Below are 22,075 nucleotides of genomic sequence, written 5' to 3' on the forward strand. Positions count from 1 at the left end.
CTAGACACTGAGAATTATAAGTAAAGGAATCCAGCATCACCTGATAGAATTAATATCCATGACATTAAAATTATATGAACTGAAGTATCAAGTACATATCTGCTTGCTCACTGCCACCCCTTCATTCTTCCAATGATCTAATGTTCACTGGGCACTTACAGAATGTCAGGACCTATTCTAGGCACTGGAGTACAGCCGTGAACCAAAGAGCAAAAGTTGGTTAGGAACTGAGCCTTATTCAAACAGAAAAAGTTTACTTTAAGAAAACCAAACAAAGGGTGCCTGGGTGGTTCAGTCGTTTAAGCATCCGACTTCGGCTCAGATCATGATCTCATGGCTCATGGGTTCGAGCCCCGTGTTGGGCTCTGTGCTGACAGCTCAGAACCTCGAGTCTGCTTCAGAGTCTGTGTCTCCCTCCCTCTCTCTCTGCCCCTCCTCTGCTCACTCTCTCTCTCTCAAAAATTAAAAACTTTTTAAATTTAAAAACAAAAAGGAAGAAAAGAAAACCAAATAAGATGGAAAAAAAGACTGGGGGAGAAAGCTCTGAGGGCCAGAGACCCCCATGATGGGTGGAGGATGTGCCTGGGTTGGTGATCCGTCAGGAGAATTCTCTGAGCTAAGTGGGAAGTATATTCTTACTCTAGAGGCCAGGAACCGTTTGTCTATTTGCCTGAAAATGTATGTAGGAGAAATACATATGAATATGTGTGTGTGTATAATGTGCCTGCCCCCTTCTCACTCACGCCAAAGATATCCAAATTCTAACCCTTACAACCTCAGAATGTAACCGGATATGCCAAAAATGGACTTTGCGGACATGACCTAAATTACGGATTTTGAGATGGGGAGATTGACCTGGATTACCCAGATGGTCCCCAAGTGCAATCATAGATCTCCTTGTAGGAGAGGCAGAAGATTAGACCACAGAGGTAGGGACTGGCCACAAAACAACAATGCTGGCTGTCAGACAAAGAGGCAAGGAACAGATTCCTCCCTAGAGCATCCAGAGGGAGCATGACAGCTTGATTTCAACCTACTGAAACTGATTTGAGACTTCTGGCTTCCAGAACTATGTGAGAACAGATGTGGACATTTGTTAACAACTATGTATTAGCTTCTTGTGTCTATTATAACAAATTATGACAAATGTGTGTGTTTATTTAACATATCCATTTATCTACTAGACGTCTCTGTATAAATAGTTAATGACTTGAATATCATTCTTCACCAGACTCTAACCTAATCTTTCTCATCTTTGGAAATGGCACAATCATTTACTACTTCCTCAGGTAGAAAACTGGGGATCATCTTGAATTTCTCTATTCCCTTTATCCGTACCTTTCTCTCAATTCCAATTCCAAGCAATTATCAATATCTTTTGGTATGACCTCCAGAATATATCCCAAATGTGGCTACTTCCTTGTCACCATTACTCTTACCTTACCCAAAGCACTGTCATCTCCCACTTGGAGCGCCAAAGCAGCCTCTGAACTGAGCTCCCAGGTCCTCTGTGGCCCCTGCAATCTGTTTCCCACGGAGCAGTTAGAACCTTTACGAATATAAATCAGATTGAATCACTTCCTGATTAAGCTCGTGCAGGCTTCCCAGGGTTCTCTTTGTCAAGTCATAAGCTTTTGCAGGGTCACAAGGCCCATGTGTCTGCCCTGCTTTTTGGCCCCTCCCTCATGACGTTCCAGCCACACTGGCTTGCTTCTTATTCTCCCAACAAGCCCAGCTCATGACTACAAAGCCCTTGTAGTGTGCTTGTCTCTTCCCAGAGGTGACAAGTGCCCAGATGTGGTAGTGGTCTCACTTGGGCTCTTAAATTAGGAAGGAAGGAAGGAGGGAAGGAGGGAAGGAAGGAAGGAGGGAAGGAAGGAGGGAGGGAAGGAAGGAGGGAAGGAAGGAGGGAGGGAAGGAAGGAGGGAAGGAAGGAGGGAGGGAAGGAAGGAGGGAAGGAAGAAGAAAGAAAGGAATAAGAGAGAAAGAAAGAAGAAAGAAAGGAGGAGGGGAAGGAGAGGAAGAAAAGAGGAGGGAGAAGGAAAAAGANAGGAAGGAGGGAAGGAAGGAGGGAAGGAAGGAAGGAAGGAGGGAAGGAAGGAAGGAAGGAAGGAAGGAAGGAAGGAAGGAAGGAAGGAAGGAAGGAAGGAAGAAGAAAGAAAGGAATAAGAGAGAAAGAAAGAAGAAAGAAAGGAGGAGGGGAAGGAGAGGAAGAAAAGAGGAGGGAGAAGGAAAAAGACACTCTTTTTCTATATTATTAGTTTTCTATACTGTTTCTTTTGAAAAATTCTAATCTTGCCTCTAAGTTGATTGGGAAGAAAGAGGATGTTCAACACAATGGATGATCAAGTAGAGAAAGCAGCAGATAACCTAGTGGTCAGTTTTTTGTGGCAATGAGACAGAAAGAACAGATGATCGGGAAAGAGTAGAGAACCTGACATTGACTATCCCAGTTGAACATGGAGAAAGACGTTCAAATGTGCTCCCCTGAAAAAGTCCACACTGTGCCAGTTTTCACACTGAAGTTACAAGTATCAGAAAACACCAACTCAACTACATTAAACAATAAGGCAAACTTGTGTCCTCATAACAGGAGTTTTATTTAAGATTTTTAAAAAATGTTTATTTATTTTTGAAAGAGAGGGAGAGAGAGCGTGAGCAGGGGATGGGCAGAGAACGAGGAAGATAGAATCCAAAGCAGACTCCAAGCTCTGAGCTGTCAGCACAGAACCTGACATGGGGCTTGAACCCACAAACCTCAAGATCATGATCTGAGCCAAAATCGGTTGTTCAATCACCTGAGCCACCCAGGTGCCCCTTTTAACTGTAGAGCAACTCCTGGGTTAGTTATTTCAGGGGCTAATGTTATCAGAGACTCTTTCCCTTCTCATCATTCTACTTGACCCTCCTCAGTATAAGGTTTGTCTTTAGGCACACCCTGGCTCAGTGCTGCTGGCGGGCTGCACAAGCTCTCAACATGCCATCCAGCACGCCCACCCCAAAGTCCACTGGAAGAAGAGTGGCTACCCCTTTCTGTGCATCTCTTTTTGTCAAGGAAGCGCTTCTCGGAATTTCTCCAGCATATTTCTCCTCACGTCTAATTGTTCAGAAACAACTTCTCCCAAACAAAAGATTAGCAAGGGTACAGCTTCATTGCTTAAGATTATACAGGATTTATCCTTGAGCTAGGTGTGGGAAAACTCTCCTGAAATATGGATACCTGGACAGAATCAGAATACTGATAGCAAGGAGCAGACAAGAAAATGGATTTTGAGTAGGCAACTGACAGAATCCGCCACATATCTTTCCTGTTATTTTTTTTCAGTTCTCACCTTCCTTCAATTTCACTTAACAAAAGATAGAGATGATTGTCCCATTCCTTGAGTAGGCACTTGATAAATGAGACTAGCTCAGGAGAGCACTAGGAGTTGGAGCTATCAATCTAAGAGCCATCTGCATAAAGAAGGGATTTAAAGCAATGAGACTCAGTGAGATGACCCATGAGCGCGGAAAAAGAAAGAGTCCCAAGGATTGAGCCTTGGGACACTCCAGTGTTTAGAGGTCAGAGATACATGGGGAAAGAGCAAAGAGGACTGAAAAGAAGTAACCAGAAAGATAAACAGAAAACCAGGAGAGTGATGATGTGGAAGTCAAATGAAGAAATTGTTTCAAGGAGGAGTGATCAACAATGTCTTGAATAGTTTAAATAATATGGTTAAGTTCTGATGATTGGATTTAGGTCCAATCAGGTCACTTGGAAAATGCAATACACTGGTGGTAATTAAATCAGGAGGAGGGAATATTGCCATCACCATTCCGCCAGACATACGTCAGGCAAGGCACAGAGTGGGCTTCCCAGACCCCGGAATGGACGCCGCAGAGGCAGCTGTGTTGTTACTGAGTGAGCCTACTTGTGTGCAAATTGCTTGACAGCTCACATTAGGGCGGTGATAGCTTTTGCAGTCAGTAAGGTTACATGTTTAACTGAAATTGTCACCCTTTCAGGCTTGGCTTCATATCTATTAGCAGTACTCATTAAAGACACAATGATTATATTAATGACCATGATAAAGATAGTGCCTCACCTTTGTGCCCTACTTTAGAAGTTACACAGGGGCGCCTGGGTGGCTTAGTGGGTTAAGCGTCCGACTTTCGCTTGGGTCATGATCTCGCGGTTTGTGGGTTCGAGCCCCGCGTCGGGCTCTGTGCTGACTGCCAGCTCAGAGCTGGAGCCTGTTTCGGTCTGTGACTCCCTCTCTCTCTGACCCTCCCCTGCTCACACTGTCTCTCTCTCTCTCTCTCCTAGAAATAAATAAAACATTAAAAAAAAAAAGAAGTTATACAACCTTCTTTCATTAGCTCATATTAACCTCACAACAACTCTTTGAGACAATACCACCAGAGAATGTTCTTGATAGGAGCTAGGATTACATAGGTGCACATTTGTCAAAACTTAGCAAAAGTACACTTAAAATTTATGTATTTTAATGTAGATGCATTTTTATGTCAAAAGAAGAAATTGTAAACAAATATTCAGTTCTTTTTTAAAATGTTTATTTTTTGAGAGACAGAGCATGGGTAGGGGAGGGGCAGAGAGTGGGGCAAGGGCAGAGAGGAAGAGGGAGACACAGAATCTGAAGCAAGGTCCAGGCTCTGAGCTGTCAGCATGGAGCCCAATGGAGGGCTCGAACCCACCAACTGTGAGATCATAACCTGAGCCAAAGTTGGACATTTAGCCCACAGAATCACCCAGGCACCCAGCAAATTTTCAATTCTATTTAATGATATACATGCTTACGTATTTAAGGGGAAGTATACCAGTCTCTTTAAATTTACTTTGGAATCCAACAGAAAATAAGATAGGTTAATGGAGGGATGGAGGGATGGGTACAGGAATAGATGTGTGCTAGAGGAAGTAAAATGTTAATGATAAGGTCCAGGTGATGGGATTATGCAAGTTTACTGTAAAAGTCTTTTAGCTTTGCCTTTTGTTTGAAATTTTTCATGATAAAATGTTTTGGGGGGAAAAACAGAAGCTTGAAATCTGCCTGCAGGTTACAGCCTGAAGCTGGACTGAGATCTGAATCCGGTTCACCTGATCCCGGATGGCATGCTTAACAGGGCTGTTTGAGAAAATCATTAGTGCTCAGTGTCTAAAAGAAGGCACTAGTGCAGGTAAGTACTAAATTCTGGTTCACGAAGAGGTATGCAAAACCAGGGCGTAGCCTACCATAAAAGGGATGCTGTTAAATGGGGAGCCTGTGTTTTTAAATCCCGCACTGATTCATCTCAGGGAGCGTTGCCCCTTCATAGCAGTCCCTTTGGGGTATTTGACATTTAGCGTAATGATGCTGCTTCACTCAGAGCCTGTCGCCCCTCTTAAGGGAGTACTTTCAGAACTTAAAGCATTTCACATATTCTCCATGACGACACACCTTTGTCCTCTTGAACGATCCAAATGTCACCTGAAGCCCGATCTGGTGAATAAAACTCAGGGTTTCCAATATTGTCTCTTCGTAAAGCTACCCAGCAATTACAGAAAATAACAGGAGGTTTTTCATTTGTTTGCTCCTTGTTTCCCTTTGATACAATGAGCTGGACCTCTACCCTAACAAAACTGTTTTCTTGTAGGACACAAAAATTATCTCTGGAACTACTCTGTGCCAGCACAGAGTCTGGGCAATGCCAGCACCTCACGCACAAAAGAACCTACCAATCTTTGCAACAGCCACTCGTTAACATCCAGTCCTCCAATAGACCAGAAACTTCACAAGGGTGGGGCGCTGGAAACGGTCTCACCCCCCTGACACAGGGCCTGTGGTTTTATTTACAAAAATAACTAATAAAAGAATTAGTTAATGGATGAATAAGTGAATCCGTGGACTGGTTATGTTAACTAATTTGAAAGCTAACTAGTTTTCTCTGAATTTCTTTTTCTGTCTTTTGATTACCGTGAATAAGTTTTGGTTACCAGCCCTAAGTTTTCTAAGTGTACAGCTGTATCTCTTGTAAAAAGGATTCTTGCGTTTCTATATTGGCTTTTTTGTTTCTTTGCTACACTAGGAGTTATTAGCAGCATATGGCACGCAAAGATAAGTGACCCTGGTGGCCTGGGCCCCTGGGTCTTCTGGCTTTCAACTTTGCTACTAAATATAATGGTAGCTCTTGTCCTAAGTATACAATATAGTTTTTGTGTCCACAAGTACATTTTTTTATTAATATGTGCTTAGAATTTTATTCGTAAAGGGATTTTGAATATTACTGAATTCCTTCTCACTGTCTTTCAAGCTAGTGATACGCACTGGCCTGCGTTGTTGGCTACCATGAGGAAGCGATACAACGGGGACGCTAATACCTGCCATCCAGACTGTGGTGAGGGTTGGAGAAAATAGATGTGCAGAGCTCCTGGCTGTACAGGTTACATGACAGATACCAGTAAACGATTCCCATCACCCTCCTTGGATTCCGCTCAGCGCTAGACTACTGAGCTGTCTCTTCCTCATGTGTCTCTGATCATTCCCTTCCCAGTTCCTGCCTCTGTTTAGGTGTTGTGCTTGGCTTTCCAATTCCTGGCTTGGCATACCTCTGGATCCTTGGGTTCCTCATCTTCCTTCGTCCCTGACTCAGAGTTGGCTCTTTCTAGATGGTGGCTGTCGCTCTGGCCATTCTCAGATTCAGATCCTGCCCTCCTCAAGCATCCAGGCTTCCCTCTGGACAACGCTGTGCTGCTTGCTGTCACTTGACCCCAGGGGCCGATAATAGCTTCTTGTTAGATGTGCCAATGGGGTTAACTCACTGGTTAAACTCATAGGTTTAATGGTAAGAAACAAAGTCATTGTTTACATCCATAGATCAGATGAAAGTACTTTTTAAAAAAATGAGTAAGTTCAAGAACAATTCTAGGTAATCTTCAAAGTACAGAGCTTAACCAGAGACCATTTTCCAAGAACCAGCTTAGGCCTGAGTGAGAGGCATCTGAAGGTTGAATTCTATTGGCAAATCATCTGTGGTGCATTAGCAAATTTTGGCAGAGTCCCGTGTTCCGCTGAAACACAGCAAATGTAGCTTAATTAATACCATGCAGATAAGTGTTCACTCACTTTTTTTAGTCAAGAGCTTGACCAAATTTATTCATTATCATAGCTGCTGAGATGTCTACATAAGTTTGTACTGTAGTGAAAACAGACAAACAAAAAACACTTTATTCACTCCTTCCTTTATGATTTAGATCTTGTCATTTTATTCTTGTGTTTTAACATAAAAGTGATCCCCTGGGGTCTTGATCCGGTTGCTGCTGTAGATATAGTTAAATAAAGAAGAAGATAAAGGAAGTAATTTCTCCCTTTGCTTTCTTTACAGGAAGCACAGCAAAGCCTTTGGGGTATGAATTCTTCCCTTTGGGAGAGTTTTCCTTGCTCATATCACCACCCCCACCCCCAAGGACTAAAACTCTAAATAATCCCTCCCCGGCTCTTGGTTTGGAAATGCTAAGCACTTTGGGAGAACCAAACAGGGAGAAAAGCTTTAAATAGGAGAATGACAGGGACACTTGCTTGGTTTTTGCTTGTTTGTTTATTGTTTTGAGTAAGGAAGAACACACCTGCGTGAGTGGGGGCGGGGACGAGAGAGAGGGAGACAGAAAATCCCAAGCAGGCTCCGCACTGTCAGCAGAGAGCCGGACATAGGCTCCATCCCACGAACCGTGAGATCATGACCTGAGCCACAATCAAGAGTCGGACACTTACATGACTGAGACAGCTAGATGCCCCCGGGACGTGTGCTTTAACAAGAGGCTGAGGGTAAAGGTAGTAGAGGCCAGACTGAGACGCTGCGTGACCAAGGCCACAGCCCTGTGGGGGGCAGACACCTGCAAACACCCGTAGACACCAGCGTCCCCTCCTGCATGTCTTCCCCAAGGTGGCGGGGCCTCGGAGAAGGGGAATCCGTGCAGACCAAGTGGTTTGGTGTTCAAGACCATGGTTAAGACTTTCCCCAGTGGAGTCTATCGCTGCATCCTTCTTGAGCACCACGGCCTGGCACACACAGAGGCAGGTCCGATCATTTCGATGCTAATTGTCAGAATTCCATCGACGAAGAGCTGGCCTCCTTCCTGCGTTGCTGGGGCAAAGTTCTGTATAGTTTAATAAAGGCAGGGAAGATACACAAATTAATATTTGATTCTCTATGGCATACAAAATCTTGCTCAAAGACATAAGTTGTTCGATATTTGGGGGAAAACAGTTAATATTTCTTTCATTCAAGTGGCTAAGCAATTTACACATAACTGGATTTTATCTCTTGTTATATCCATACCATATACTGTAAACTACTACACAATCCTTTTACAATTTTAAACAAATTATAAATATCTAAAGGAGATGGATGTTTACATTTCTAAGGCATATTCAGTAAGAGGCTTTAACTTCTACGTATAATCTATAGTTCAGGCAATTGATTGGATGGACCAACTTTCACTCAAGGGGTAAGAAAGCCTCATATTCCCATTTATATCATTACTTTTTTACTCCTTATTATTTTCCAGTTAGCCCAGGGTTTTTCAGAACTCACTCTTAAAATCTTCACCAGAGCTTCAGAGTTCATACCTGAGTTAAGACGTACATAATTTCTTTCTCTCTGTAGTAGCTCCCCCCCAAAAAGAAAAGACAGAATACAACTTTATCCTTTTTAGATTTGGTCTTTGTTCTTAATTGATTTGTATGAAGGTTTTGTGGTAAGCAGTATCTCAAACATGGCAATTACTAGAATTCGTGTTGGATCAAGGCTCAAGTAAGCAAGTTTAACTATGTTAAGTGTACCGATTACCTACCAGGGGATCGTTATCAGGCTTCTGGTTGTGATTTGCATGGAAAAGCTAACTAAGCAAGGTGAAGTCCCCTGAGGGTGCCACAACCTTGGTGAATTCAGTGAAGGCATTACTAAGGGGTGGGGTGGGGAGGGACTCTTCCTGAATCCTATAGGTTTAGGAACCTGATCAATCAGAACATGAAGAGTAGTAGCTTCTCTCTGGAACAGACTCAGGTTAACTCAATCTCCAGTTGCTGATGTAGAATAAGTGGAATGGCAGTATATTAGCTTATAATGAAACACACAGCAACAAATAGACCAGATCTTCCTGCTTGCTCACTTGCTCACAAATCAACAAGAAAAGCCAAATTATTACCAGAAAGAGGCTTGATAGATGAAAGCTGGCGAGGGGAGCAAGTTGAACAACCTTAATGGCTGCTGCCCTCAAGCCATCTACCCCTGCTGGAGAGTGTCTCTGCCTTTGTACTAGGGTGCCCCACTCTGCTGGAAACATCAGCTGGTGTTCAAGCGACATTCTTTTCTCTGAACTCATAGCTGACTAGCCTCTTTCTTTTCTTCTTCCATTTAAAAATTTTTGATTTTTATGAACTGCTTAAGCAAGAAATTCTTACAGTAGTAAAGGAAATACATTTTCACTCATACATATAATGAAAATCATTGTGGCTATCTAAGAAATTAAAACATTTTTTCTAAAAAGCACTGAGCCAGGGGTGCCTGGGTGGCTCAGTCAGTTAAGTGTCCGGCTTCGGCTCAGGTGATGAGCTTGTAGTTTGTAGTTCGAGCCCTTGGCCGGGCTCTGTGTTGACAGCTCAGAGCCTGGAGCCTGCTTCAGATTCTGTGTCTTCCTCTCTCTCTGCCCCTCCCCCACTCATACTCTGTTGTTCTTTCTCTCAAAAATGAATAAACAATAAAAAATTAAACATTAAAAATAAATAAATACAGCACTGAGCCAGAACATATATTAGGGCAACCAAGTACCATGAGGTCCAAGTACAACGGGGTCCAAATATCATGGGGTCGAAGTACCACATGGTCCAAGTACCATGGGGGCCAAGTAGCATGGGGTCTGAGTACCATGGGACCCACATACCATGGGGTCCCTATAACATGGGGTCCAATATCATGGGGTCCAAGTACCATCGGAACCTAGATGAGACACAGAAGTAACCTTACAGTTTAATACGCACAGTCCCTCATATCTGTGACACACTTGTCCTCTGACTTACAATTTTTGATTTTTTATATACTCATTATCACCTTGGGCAATATTTCTTCTCTTCCCTATTTCCCACGTGCCCAGAAAATCTTTCTGGTGTCCAGCTTCCCAGTGAGCCTGCTTACTGTGGGATATTGATTGATTTTTGTTCCTTTCCATTTCTTTTGATCAATCATGTCCTTGATGCATCTTATATACTTCCCAAGCTTCATCCCCATGTCACTGGCCCTCTGGAGGCCACCATCATCAACCTACTTCGCCCACCTGCCATTGCAGGATTTTCCATAAACCTAGGGTTGGCAATATTTTTTATTGAACATCTGTGTGTTTTACCGTTATTATAGTAGCAAAATTTATACTCAATCATATAATAACAATTTTCAACTACTAAATGAATAGATTTTGCTTGTCTAAAGCCTTAGCAATTTCTACTATAATTTTTCACAAGTTTAACCCTTAAAATAAATGATAAAATGATAGTAGTATATTAATGAAATATGACCTTTCCTGGAAGTGAAGTGCTTTTAAATTTCGACTTCATTCATGCATTAATCAAATACATCTAATAAATTAATTTTGAGACTTGCTGGAGATGATTGCTGACGGAACATAAGATATAGGAAGCTGGGGGCGCCTGGGTGGCTTAGTCGGTTAAGCGTCCGACTTTCGCTTAGGTCATGATCTCGCGGTTCGTGGGTTCGAGCCCGGCGTCGGGCTCTATGCTGATTGCCAGCTCAGAGCCTGGAGCCTATTTCGGAGTCTGTGTCTCCCTCTCTCTCTGACCCTCCCCTGCTCACGCTGTCTCTCTCTCTCTCCTAGAAATAAATAAAAATATTTTTAAAAAAAAGATATAGGAAGCTGATAAATATTGCACAAGGACGTACAATTGTAGAACGATACATTTTTGTCTCATTGTTTTGTCAATAAGTCCACTTATTAGAGACAAAAATAAAAGCCAAATCTATACCATCCCACCTGAAAAATACCAAATGCTGCCCCTGTGAATCTATATGGTATACTTAAGATAATTGTTATCAAATAACCAAATATATCCCTTGCTCATTTACATGCTTGAATAAACTATATTTTTTAAAAGTAGGTGAGCCATAGTGACTTTATCATAAAATGACTCACTGTCTTGAAATTCTGCAATGGAAGGAAGCAATGTCTATCAATATCTGGAGTAAGTCATTTGTCTGATATTTTTTGTGTGTGTTTCAAAGTAAAGTAACAGTTGGAATTCAGGGGGAGTTTTGGAAAGAACATCGCTGTCTAATTAGAATGCAACAGCTTTGATCAGCCTCTTTCTGATGCACATATTCCTTCTTGGGATATTGTGAATATTGTAAATAAAGTCACCTTCAGAATTTTTTTTTAGGTTTTTATTTATTTAATTTTTGAGAGAGACAGAGAGAGAGAGCACATGCACACAGTGTGGGTGGGGCAGAGCGAGAAGGAGAGGGGATCCAAAGCATGGTCAGTGCAGAGCCCGATGCCAGGCTCGAACCCACAAACCGTGAGATCATGACCTGAGCCGAAATCAAGAGTCGGATGCTTTACCGACTGAACCACCCTGGTGCCCCAAGTTTCCTTCAGATTTTCACCCAAGAGTCATGTATCTGTGAAGGTGACATATGAAGTGGGCCCGTTGCTTATGTCATTTAAACTTTGGAAGAGCAATCTTCCCTCTGTCCATCATTATGGGATCGGGGAAGGGGAGAAGAGAGAACAACCTCATCGTGGGATTTGTTGCATTTGGCGCAGCAGGTGCACTCTCCACCCTCTGGCTTCTGCTCTCTGGGACAGGACATTGAACAGAATGCACAGCCCCACACTCCCCACACTAGGGAGATCTGTGTGTGTCTGTGTGTGTGCGTGTGTGTGTGTGTGCGTGCGAACTTCTTGCTGTTCCCCAGCTCCTTGCCTGCGGGGTGACCACCCGCAGGCCAGTGCTCCAGACCCGGCAGAACTGCCCCTCCCCAGGCCTGGGGAGGCAGAGGCTCAGGACCCCGCTGGAACCCATCCCCCAGCTTCACCACTCCCTGGCAACATCTTGGCACATAGTTGTTTTCTCTTTTCTCAAATTACCTGGCTTGAGTGTGTGTCTCATCCATTTCTCTGGGACCCTGAGTAGTAAAAGCATTCTCTTCATTGGGCTGTACAGACCTTATGGTGACCGGGTCTCTTCCAAACTAATGAAACTAGTGTTCCATCAGCGGACTCAACTAAAACCGTGGGTCCTCTAAGGAAGAGTTAATGCCTCATGTTTTAAAATGTAGGAATTTAGAGAAAAACGCCAATTGCCCAAAGACATTCAGTTACCTTCTTTGTCCAAAGTGTAATTAAACCTTGAATAATCTTCTTCTTTGACATATGAAATTTTTTTTTAACAGAAAAGAAGTCTTAGATTGAATGCTTTAGACCTGAGTAGAAGGATGGAAGCATTCCAAATTAAGACTTGAAACCTTTAAAAATGGAGGAAAAGATGGAGGAAAGAGCCTGCATTGTCTAATATTAGCAATAATAATAACAGCAAATAATAATCAATGAATGCTTAATTTGAGAGGGATTGTTTCAGGTGTATTAGGTCATTAAACACTCTCAACAAATCTGTGAAGTAAGGACTGGTACTATTCTTATTCTACAAGTAAAGAAATAAAATGTAGAGCATTAGATAGCTCGCCCAAAGTAGTGCTGAACATTGCTGCCTTCAGTGGGCTTTAGGATATACTGAACGATGTTTCCTGCTCAGAAAAATCATACATACTCGTACTTTTTAAAAATTAAAAACCCAGGGCACCCGGGTGGCTCAATCAGTTAAGTGTCTGACTTTGGCTCAGGTCATGATCTCATGGCTCACAGGTTCGAGCCCCACACTGGGCTCTGTGCTGACAGCTCAGAACCTGGAACCTGCTTTGGATTCTGTGTCTCCCTCTCTCTCTGCCTCTCCCCTGCTCACACTCTATCTTTCTCAAAAATGAATAAATGTTAGAAAAACAGTTTTTTAATTTAAAAATTAAAAACTATGTTTATTACCACTTCCATAGTGCTAACTGAATTCCGAATGTCCGTAGACCCAGCTGAAATAATCATTGCAACTTTTTTAACTTGGAAGTTTGTTCCAAATCATAGTTACTTTGAGAACTTCAGCATAAGATGCTTTACATTTGTGAACACTTCTTTCCGTGTGTCCACATGTATTTGTGTTGGAGCTGCTGCTGGCATAATGGAAAATCAAAACATACTCTTTAACATCATTTCAACGTTACACTAATTTTATCTCAGTTGATGTGAAAAAAATCATCTTGCCTAAAATGAATTTGGGCAATGTAGAGATTTATTTAATAGTGGCAGTTTGTAAATCTTTTTATCATCCAGTATGTTGTAAAAGTACCAAAAAAGAATATATTGAGGATATGAGTCTTTACAAGGTTGAGCTGTGAATGCATATCCATCCCTTTAATATATTTCTGTATTTACACCTCGTGTGTCAAGTGGCAGTCAGTGCTCTGAGGAGCACGGATACTTCTATGTAACTGTGGAAATATAATCACCCTGCCTTTTCTGTCTGTTTCAGGCAAACTGGGAGCCAAAGACTGTAGCTTGAAAGCCAGACCCTTATTAGTAGCTCAGCTGCCTGGCGGTGAGGTTAAAAGTACACAGTCAGATCCTCTAATTTCCAGGAGGGACTATCGCTGAAACAAAGTTTTCTGCCAAAAGAGTGCTTGATAGTACAAAAAAGTAAAAGGAATCAACTCTATGTTCTAAGTTACTAGTTAAGTCTCAACTAGTATAAATATTAGTTTCTTAATCTTTGCTATCAAATCAAAGTATTAAATAATAGGGATATATTTTGTTTCCATCCCCAAATTTTGGTCACACCGTCATTTTCAAGACTCTTCTTGTGCAAATGCATTCATCGTGATGATAGATCCAAACGACTATGTGCCTAAAGAGAAGAAAGCCAGAGTACGAGGGAGGATCTTAAGGATGATCTGATTTAGAAGGATAAAATAACTAGCAAATTTATTAGTAGCATAATGTTCTCTCTCATACTGATAACTGCAATTATTTCTTGTTTTCACTCAGCCTTATAAATCTTGTGGTCTTCAGTGCCCTTAAACTGAGGTATTACTAGTGCTTGTAAATCCCAATCTGCATCAATATGTGGTACATTTGTAGCCTTTTCAGTCTCCCTCAATATTTTACTTAATTTTATTGGCTGCAGTTAAGATGTAAAGCACCCTTATCATTAAGGGATGATAGGTTCCATCCCAAGAAACCATTTTCTTTGCTCAGCCATGAGAAGCAGCCCCTCGTTTGCTCAAGTTTTATCATAAGATTGCAGCAATCTGAAATACATGAATACACAAACCCAAGAAGCTCAACAAACTTTAACTAGGATAACCGAAAGAGATTCACATCAAGATATATAATCGGGGGCACCTGGGTGGCTCAGTTGGTTAAGCGTCCGACTTCGGCTCAGGTCATGATCTCGCGGTCCGTGGGTTCGAGCCCCCCGCGTCAGGCTCTGTTCTGACAGCTCAGAGCCTGGACCAGCTTCAGATCCTGTGTCTCCCTCTCTCTCTGCCCCTCCCCTGCTCGCTCTCTGTCTCTGTCTCTCAAAATAAAGTAAAGATATAAAAAAATTTTTTAAAATAATGATAAAAGAAGCAGACAGAAAAAGAGAAGGAAGGAGAAAAGAAGGTAGTGGAGGGGGCAGAAAGGGAAGAGGAAAGAAAAATAATAAAAACTTTCATTATTTTCAGAGTATTTTATTAAAAAAAACTTTCTGCTGCTCTTTATATGCATGTGAGTGTATTAAAGAATATTCTATTAGGAGTTGTATGGAGTCTTGAAAACAAATTTTAAAAAGTTACGCACTCACACATTTTACTACTTGGACTCCCATTCCTAGAAGAATATGATAAATGAAATCAGAATTCGTTACGTTTGTTCTTACTTTAGATACGTGTAGAGGTAGTTATTTCCTCAATTCCAACAGGATACAAAATTAATCCAAATTACTGACTGTTAAGAATACAGAGCTGATATCCCGAAAGTTTACTTTTGCTTTTGTTTCCATTGCCCAAGAGATATATCTAGGAAGAAGTTGGTACGGCTGACATCAGAGTTATTGCCTGTGTTCTCCTCTAGAATTTTTGTGGTTTTGGGTCTCAGCGAAGGAAAAAAATCAACAAAAATAAACAGCAATTTGTAGAATAGGAGAAGATATCTACAAATGGCATATGTGATAAAGGGTTAGTATTCAAAATACATAAAGCACTTATAAAATTCAATATTTCCCAAATGATGAATCCAGTTAAAAAATGGGCAGAAGACATGAATGGACATTTTTTCCAAAGACGATATCCAGACGGACATGAAAAGATGATCAACATCACTGATCATCAGGGAAACACTAATGAAAACTACAATGAGATATCACCTCATATCTGTCAGGATGGCCAAAATTAACAACACAAGAAACAAGTATTGGGGAGGATGTGGAAAAGGGGGACCCTTGTGCACTATTTCTACCAACACTCATGCACTATTGGTAGCAATGCAAAGTGGTGCGGCCACTGTGGAAAACCATATGGAGTGTCCACAAAAAAGTAAAAATATAACTACCCTACCATCCAGCAGTTGTACTATTAGGTGTTTACCCAAAGAATACAAAAATACTAATTCAAAGGGATACATGGACCCCGATGTTAATAGCAGCATTGTCTATAAGAGCCAAATTATGGAAACAGCCCAAGTGCCCATTGACTGAAGAACAGATAGAGAGGAGGCAGTATATGTGTGTGTGTGTATATATATGTGTGTGTATGTATATATATATATATATGTGTGTGTGTGTGTGTGTATATATATGTGTGTGTGTGGAATATTACTCATCCATCAAAAAGAATGTAATCTTGCCATTTGAATGATGTGGATGGAGTCAGAGAGTACCATGTTAAGCGAAATAAGTCAGACAAAAACAAATATTATATGATTTCACTCATATGTGGAATTTAAGAAATAGAACAAATGAGCAATGGGGAAAAAAGAGAGAGAGGCAAACCAAGAAACAGATCTTCAACAGAGAACAAACTGATGGTTAGCATAGGGGATGTGGTGAAGGGATGGATTAAATAGGTGATGGGGATTAAGGAGGGCACTTGTGATGAGCACTAGGTGTTGTACATAAGTGTTGAATCACTATATTGTACACCCGAAACTAATACCACACTGTATGTTAACTAACTGGAATTTAAATAAAAAACTTTTAAATATTAAAAAATAAAATAAAAATTTAAAAGCTTAACAAAAGGCATACAACACTTACAAAGTTAATGCTTCAGGGCTGATAACGTTAAGGCCATAAGCCCCTTCCAAAACCCTGGAAGAGGGCTTGGTGGTGTGTTTACATGTCTTATGTTTATATAAAATTTGTAAAAGGGATTTTTGTATCCATTTTCTTCAAAAGGAACCCCCAAACTTGTATGAGCTCCAGACCCCACAAAACTTGGATTTGCTGTGTAATAGGTTATTCAAGGAGACTGTCAAATCTGCTTTAGGAAATTTAAAGAAGAAAATTGTGCAAAATAATTCCAGAAGCCCTTCCTATGAAGTCCTGCCTGAATATGAGGAGTGGTTAGAAAATTGGGTAAATTCTCAAGAACTCTCCCAGTTCCTTGACACCTGGACTGTGTTCTGAAGGTCTTCTAATCCAAAAGCTTATTTGTTATGAAGCAGTTATTTAAAACATAGGCTTCTCTCACTTGTATCTAATGCTTTATCTCCTACATTTTGAAAACACGTAGACAGATACGGATCTCCAAGACATTTTCAAATGTCCCATCTTTTTTATATTAACTGGGCAACGTTTCAGTCTTTGACATCACATTGCAAACCCCAGCCGACAAAAGCCTATAATCCTGTAAGGCTATGTCAGGGGCCACTCTATGATGTGAATGATAACCTAATCCCCAAACTACTATGATCCCAGATGCCTATGCACAATGAGTAGGTTATGATGAGTAATGTAGAAGGTTGAATACCTCCATTTACTTGAATGCTAAGTATAATGTAATAAGCAAGTGAACTTAATATGCCTACAAAAACCCTCAAACAATACACTCACTGGTTACACCTTAGGCTTAAAATAATTCACATACCTTTGGTTGGCATTGTTTTCAACATGAGGAAAGTAATACCTAAAGAAGCCGAGTTCTAGACCTGCGATGGCCAGCAAGTGGCACAAATGGAACTATTCCTGTTTGCTGTCTTGTGGCAGACATCAGTCATCAGTCACCAGACCTTCTCCCTATGTCCCAGGCAGGCATTACCCACAGATCCAGGTGGACACGTCAAATAAAACCTAGTTAATAAACCAGGTCAACACCCAGAACACAGAACAGCCGGGAGATAACAAGGAAGCAGGGTTAACACCACTCTCACCTCCCCCAAACCTGTCACCCCGGCTTCTTATGTTGATACCCCTTCCACATGACTTCATTCTCATAAATGCTCTTCTTCAAGAAAAATAATCCATTTCTCCAGTTTATGACTAAAACCACTCTCCTCTCCTCTTGACACTTCGCGGGGTGGTGATGACTGAGAATCCTGTCTTCATACTTGGCTCTCCCCATGACCTCACACGGTTGGTGCAAATGTCTCCACTCGCTCTCCTGGGCCCTGGTGCTTCAGGCGTGGACTTTTGCTTTCTCTGGCTAGCGCCACTGCCTGAAGCCATCTGTCTAAACATGGAATCCCTTAGCCCACATTCCCTCATTGCTCATGTGCTGCCCCTCTCCACCGTCTGCGGCTTTGGGCTTGGCAAACAGCAGGGAAACTACTCAGGGCTTTACCTGTATTCTAAATAGTATTTAACCATGGAAAATGGGATGTTTCATAACAAGGGGGCTTTTCATCTTCGAGGAGGCTTCCCTTTCATCACCTTCTGCTCTCGGAGCAACAGGCGAAGACACAGAGAAAGAAATATTTAATTTTGAAGGGGGAACAAATTAAATAATAGTGATGAATGTGTAAGTCTATTTTTTAGCTTAAAAAAAAGCTAATGGAAAGTACTTGGTACTATAAAATGGTGGGTAGGGAGTGGGAGATTCATCGTTTCTCCAGTCCCCTTGAAACTGGCCCCAGAACAGAGTCAAGAGTTCATCATCAGCTATCTGGGGACACGTTTTGTAACACTGTAAACTTTTCTTCATACTTGCCCACAAGAATTTTGAGAAATATCTATTTTTTTCCCATTCGAATGGATGTGGGCTTCCATGGAGAACAATGGTCCCCAACTACTCAACCGACTAATTCAAAAGTAAGAGTGAAAGGCAAGAGTCACTGCCATTCCCTTCCACCACCCTTCATATGCTAACACTATATAAAACCTGAACATGCATACAAAGTGATAGGAATTTGGGTGAGGGAAACTGACTGGGGTAAAGAGAACAGAGTATCTTTCAGAAAAGCTTCCTTCTCAAAGCTCTTGAGGACCCCTCCTTCTCTTTTTCTTCATTAGTTTACTTATTTAACATGCATTTATTGCATCCCCTGCTAAGGGCTACGCATTGATTACTAAGAATGTGTTTCTTATTCAACCCCAAGATAAAGGCATTATTATTTTCTTTTTTTTTTTTTTTTACCAAGTGATACAGAGGGAGACTATTTAGTTTAACCTGTGTCTCAAGACTAAAATGTGGTCTAAGTGGATTTGAACCCAACCCTGTCCTTCCACCATATTGTCTCAACTGTCACAATTAAGTGAAAGAAACAAACGTGTAAGAATACGTTTACCTTCAAAGGGATTAATGTTATCATGCAGGTATGCATATGATGCTATGGGAACACATGGTGGAGAGCAACATTCTGATCAGGGACTTCTGCTCCTCACCTGGTCCTTATGAGGAGCCAAGTATGGGAGACCCTTAACATGGGAATCAGAAGCACTCTTCTTTTTTTACAGCAGCGCACAATTCTCAAAGCAACCACATCTGCCCAAGCTAATGATGTGCTATACGTTTTAAGTTTTGTACAACTTCAGCTCAAATAACACCTTTGGGCTCCTACAAGAAGCTTAAGAGGAATGCCAATTTAGCAAGCTCTTCTGGACAGAAACGCAAAAGTTACTCAAACAGAAATCCAGTCTGACTAACCATCATATTATCACTTTCACAGAGGCCAGGAGAGAAGCAAAAGTATTTCCTTGTGAAACTTAAAGCACCTTGGTAATCGACATCTGAATAGTTTGCCAAGAAATAAAAACATATAAATTTTAAAAAGGCTTTAAGTAATGCTTTAGGATAAAGTACTAAATTGCGGTAGTGAAGTTTCCTGGCAGTCTTCATGTAAAAAAATCCATCAACACGGTAAGAAAAGGGATCATAGAAATAAATTGGTAAAAATCATTTTACTATGTCACTGAGTATTATCATTATAAAACCACTCACTCAGGACGGTCTCCTGCCGATTTGTTTTCTTTCCAATATGGAGGAAAATGATAGCCAGCATGTGTTCTCTTGGGACTTGGGTGGGACCAGATGGCCAAGCACAGAACTGAAAAAAGCAGCCTATTTCTATGAAAGGGGAAGCACAATGATCCCATAACACTGAAACATGAAAGTACCTAGTTCTGAAACTTTTGCTCTTCCATGCTGACATCACTAGGGAACGATTCTTGGCCCATTCTCCATTCCACGTTCTCAGTTGGTCCTTTTTGACTGGCACTATTTATTTTCACGTTAGGACCTGAAAAATAAAGAGGCTGAATGCAGAAGAATGCAGTCATTATAATGGGTTCAGCACTTGCCAATGCTAGACAAGTGGCAGAGCCAAGCCTATGACCCAACTGTGTGGCTTACTCAGCCATGCCACAGCTAATTAGGTTCACCCACATTTTTGGTCAGTTGATTCAGCTGCAGCTGTTTAGACGCGGTCCTTCCCCACAGCAGGGCCCAGACCGGAGCCCTTTCTAAATGGCTGGAATGACCAGTAGCGAAGCCACTCATTCAGACCCCTCTTCTAGTCTAGAAAGAGCCCGCGATCGCAGGCTGAAATTATGGGTTGAATTGACGCAGTGTTTCTTTTTCCAAAGTGGAAAGACTGAATAGCCTGTGTTTGTTGCTTTGCTATTTTAGGTACGGCAGAATGTTTAATACTAAGTGGATTTCACAACTTTCTGCACATGTTTATACAATAGAACTCTTTATATGAAGACTTTTTTTTTTCTTTCTTTTTTTAGTAAAAGATTTTCCCCCTAGGTATTGATGGCTGATTGCTGAGACTTTTCCCACCAGCCTTACCGGTATGCTATGCATGGTTCTTCCAAATCGTCCTGCTCAAAAATCTCCAGACCTGAGACTTGAGGGACCTCTTCCACAACACTCTTTAGGTGAGCCATATACAAGTCCACCTGCCATCTTTTGGTTCTCAGACCTCCATTAATTGGGCCGGAAACTCAGGTAGATTCTGACCTGAACTCTCCAGTGGGGCAATCTGATCCGCAGACGACGGGGAACAGTCTTCACTCAGCTTCTTCCTTCAACTGCTTTTCTCTCCTTCCCCCTGCCCCCAGCCTCCAAAGGTCAAGAAGAGATTCCTCTGCTTCTGCTGTACAAATAAGCCTGATTGTGACAATATGTGATTGACCCCTTGCGATGTGGCCATCCATTCCAGACACACAGCTCTGGCTCAGCTATGGCATTCCCCAGCTGCTGCAATTCTGCCATTTGCCCTCTGATCTACAATCATGACTAAGGGGCATAGCACAAATAGGCCTTGACCCTTAGAAAAGCACCCAAAATTAATGTTAACCCAGAACATAAGTCCATGATTAATCAAGAATATAATACTCAGTGAAGTTAAGATTGGAAGAGGAATTACAATTGATGCTTCCTCTTTGTTACTATGGCTTTGCTATCAGAGAAAAAGATTATCTCTTCTAAGAGCTACGTCAACTTTGCCTAGGGTGGTAAATGGTATAATTTTTAGTGTTCATCTGATGATATATTCCACTATGTTGATTGAAAAAAAACAGTGGAAGGGGCTCCTGGGGAGCCCAGTCGGTCAAGCATCCCACTCTTGATTTCGGCTCAGGTCATGATCTCACGGTTCATGAGTTCGAGCCCTGTGTCAGGCTCTGCCCTGGTTCTTTCTCTCTCCTCCCTCTCTGCCCCTCCCCCCTCTCAAAATAAAGAAATAAACTTAAAAAAAAAAAGTGAAGAGATGTCACAGGGTATTACCTGAGTTACTGCCAAACAAATGGTGTATGGAATCGCTAAATCTTAAAAAAAAAAAAAAAAAAATGGAAAAGGAATAAACAGGTTTTGACCTTTTTGGGGTACCCAAGACTAGATTGAAAGAGTCAGGAGGGGCTTAAATTGCTTAGAATGATCCACTCTTGGGTCCTCTCAATCTCTCACACCTTATATCCAATTCTCTCCATAGTCCCTTCTCTCCATTGTCACTGCCACCATTTTCCTTCACCATCTCCCTCTGGACTCCTTCCACAGCCAAACAGCGGTCTACCCACTTCCATTCCTGCCTTTCTCCCATCTGTTGTCACACAGCTTTGGAAAGCATACCTCAGCACACGACATGCTGCTCGTTCCACCAGATGCTCTGTTCCCACTCACTCGCAGAGGACACCCAACTTCTCAGTTTTCAGGTCTTAGCATGAATGTCGTCACCCTCCCTGCGGAGGTTCTCTGTATTATTCTGTCTCATTGTTCATTTCTTATTATTTATTTGTTAGCTTTTCAGTTAATTGTCTGCCTCCCTCAATAGGCTGTAAGCTCCAGTGAGCAGAGAGCATGCTTGTTTATTCACCAGTGGGTGGACGCCCCAAACCTAGCTTGTTGATTGGTATGTGCAGGCACTCTATCAATGTGTGTTGTGTGAATGACAAAAAGTAGCCTGAATTGGATGTTTATGACAGAAAGGAGCTGGCAATTAGAGGTTACGGCATCATAATTCATGTTGGTAAACGGGCAAAGGTGAAGATGAAATAATATATAAGAGAACAAG

The 22,075-nt window shown here is 41.7% G+C and overlaps 1 protein-coding gene across 3 annotated transcripts in view; it reads right to left on the reverse strand.

The window, feature by feature from the left end:
* Positions 1–7,716: 7,716 nt before the first annotated feature.
* COG6 (component of oligomeric golgi complex 6) overlaps positions 7,717–22,075 on the reverse strand; it is a 164,720-nt gene continuing 150,361 nt past the window's right edge. For 2 of the 3 annotated variants that reach the window (XM_039236082.1, XM_039236086.1), the window contains exons 20-21: positions 19,677–19,798; positions 7,717–8,131 (exon numbers count right to left, since the gene is read on the reverse strand). In XM_039236082.1, the coding sequence (XP_039092013.1) occupies positions 19,677–19,798 (122 nt within the window). In that variant the 3' untranslated portion in view covers positions 7,717–8,131. The remainder of the gene's footprint in view (positions 8,132–19,676; positions 19,799–22,075) is intronic. The other variant, XM_039236084.1, reaches the window with a different exon arrangement.

The sequence above is a fragment of the Hyaena hyaena genome, unplaced genomic scaffold, assembly GCF_003009895.1.
Source record: "Hyaena hyaena isolate Hyena2069 unplaced genomic scaffold, ASM300989v1 scaffold_106, whole genome shotgun sequence".
NCBI lineage: Eukaryota > Metazoa > Chordata > Mammalia > Carnivora > Hyaenidae > Hyaena > Hyaena hyaena.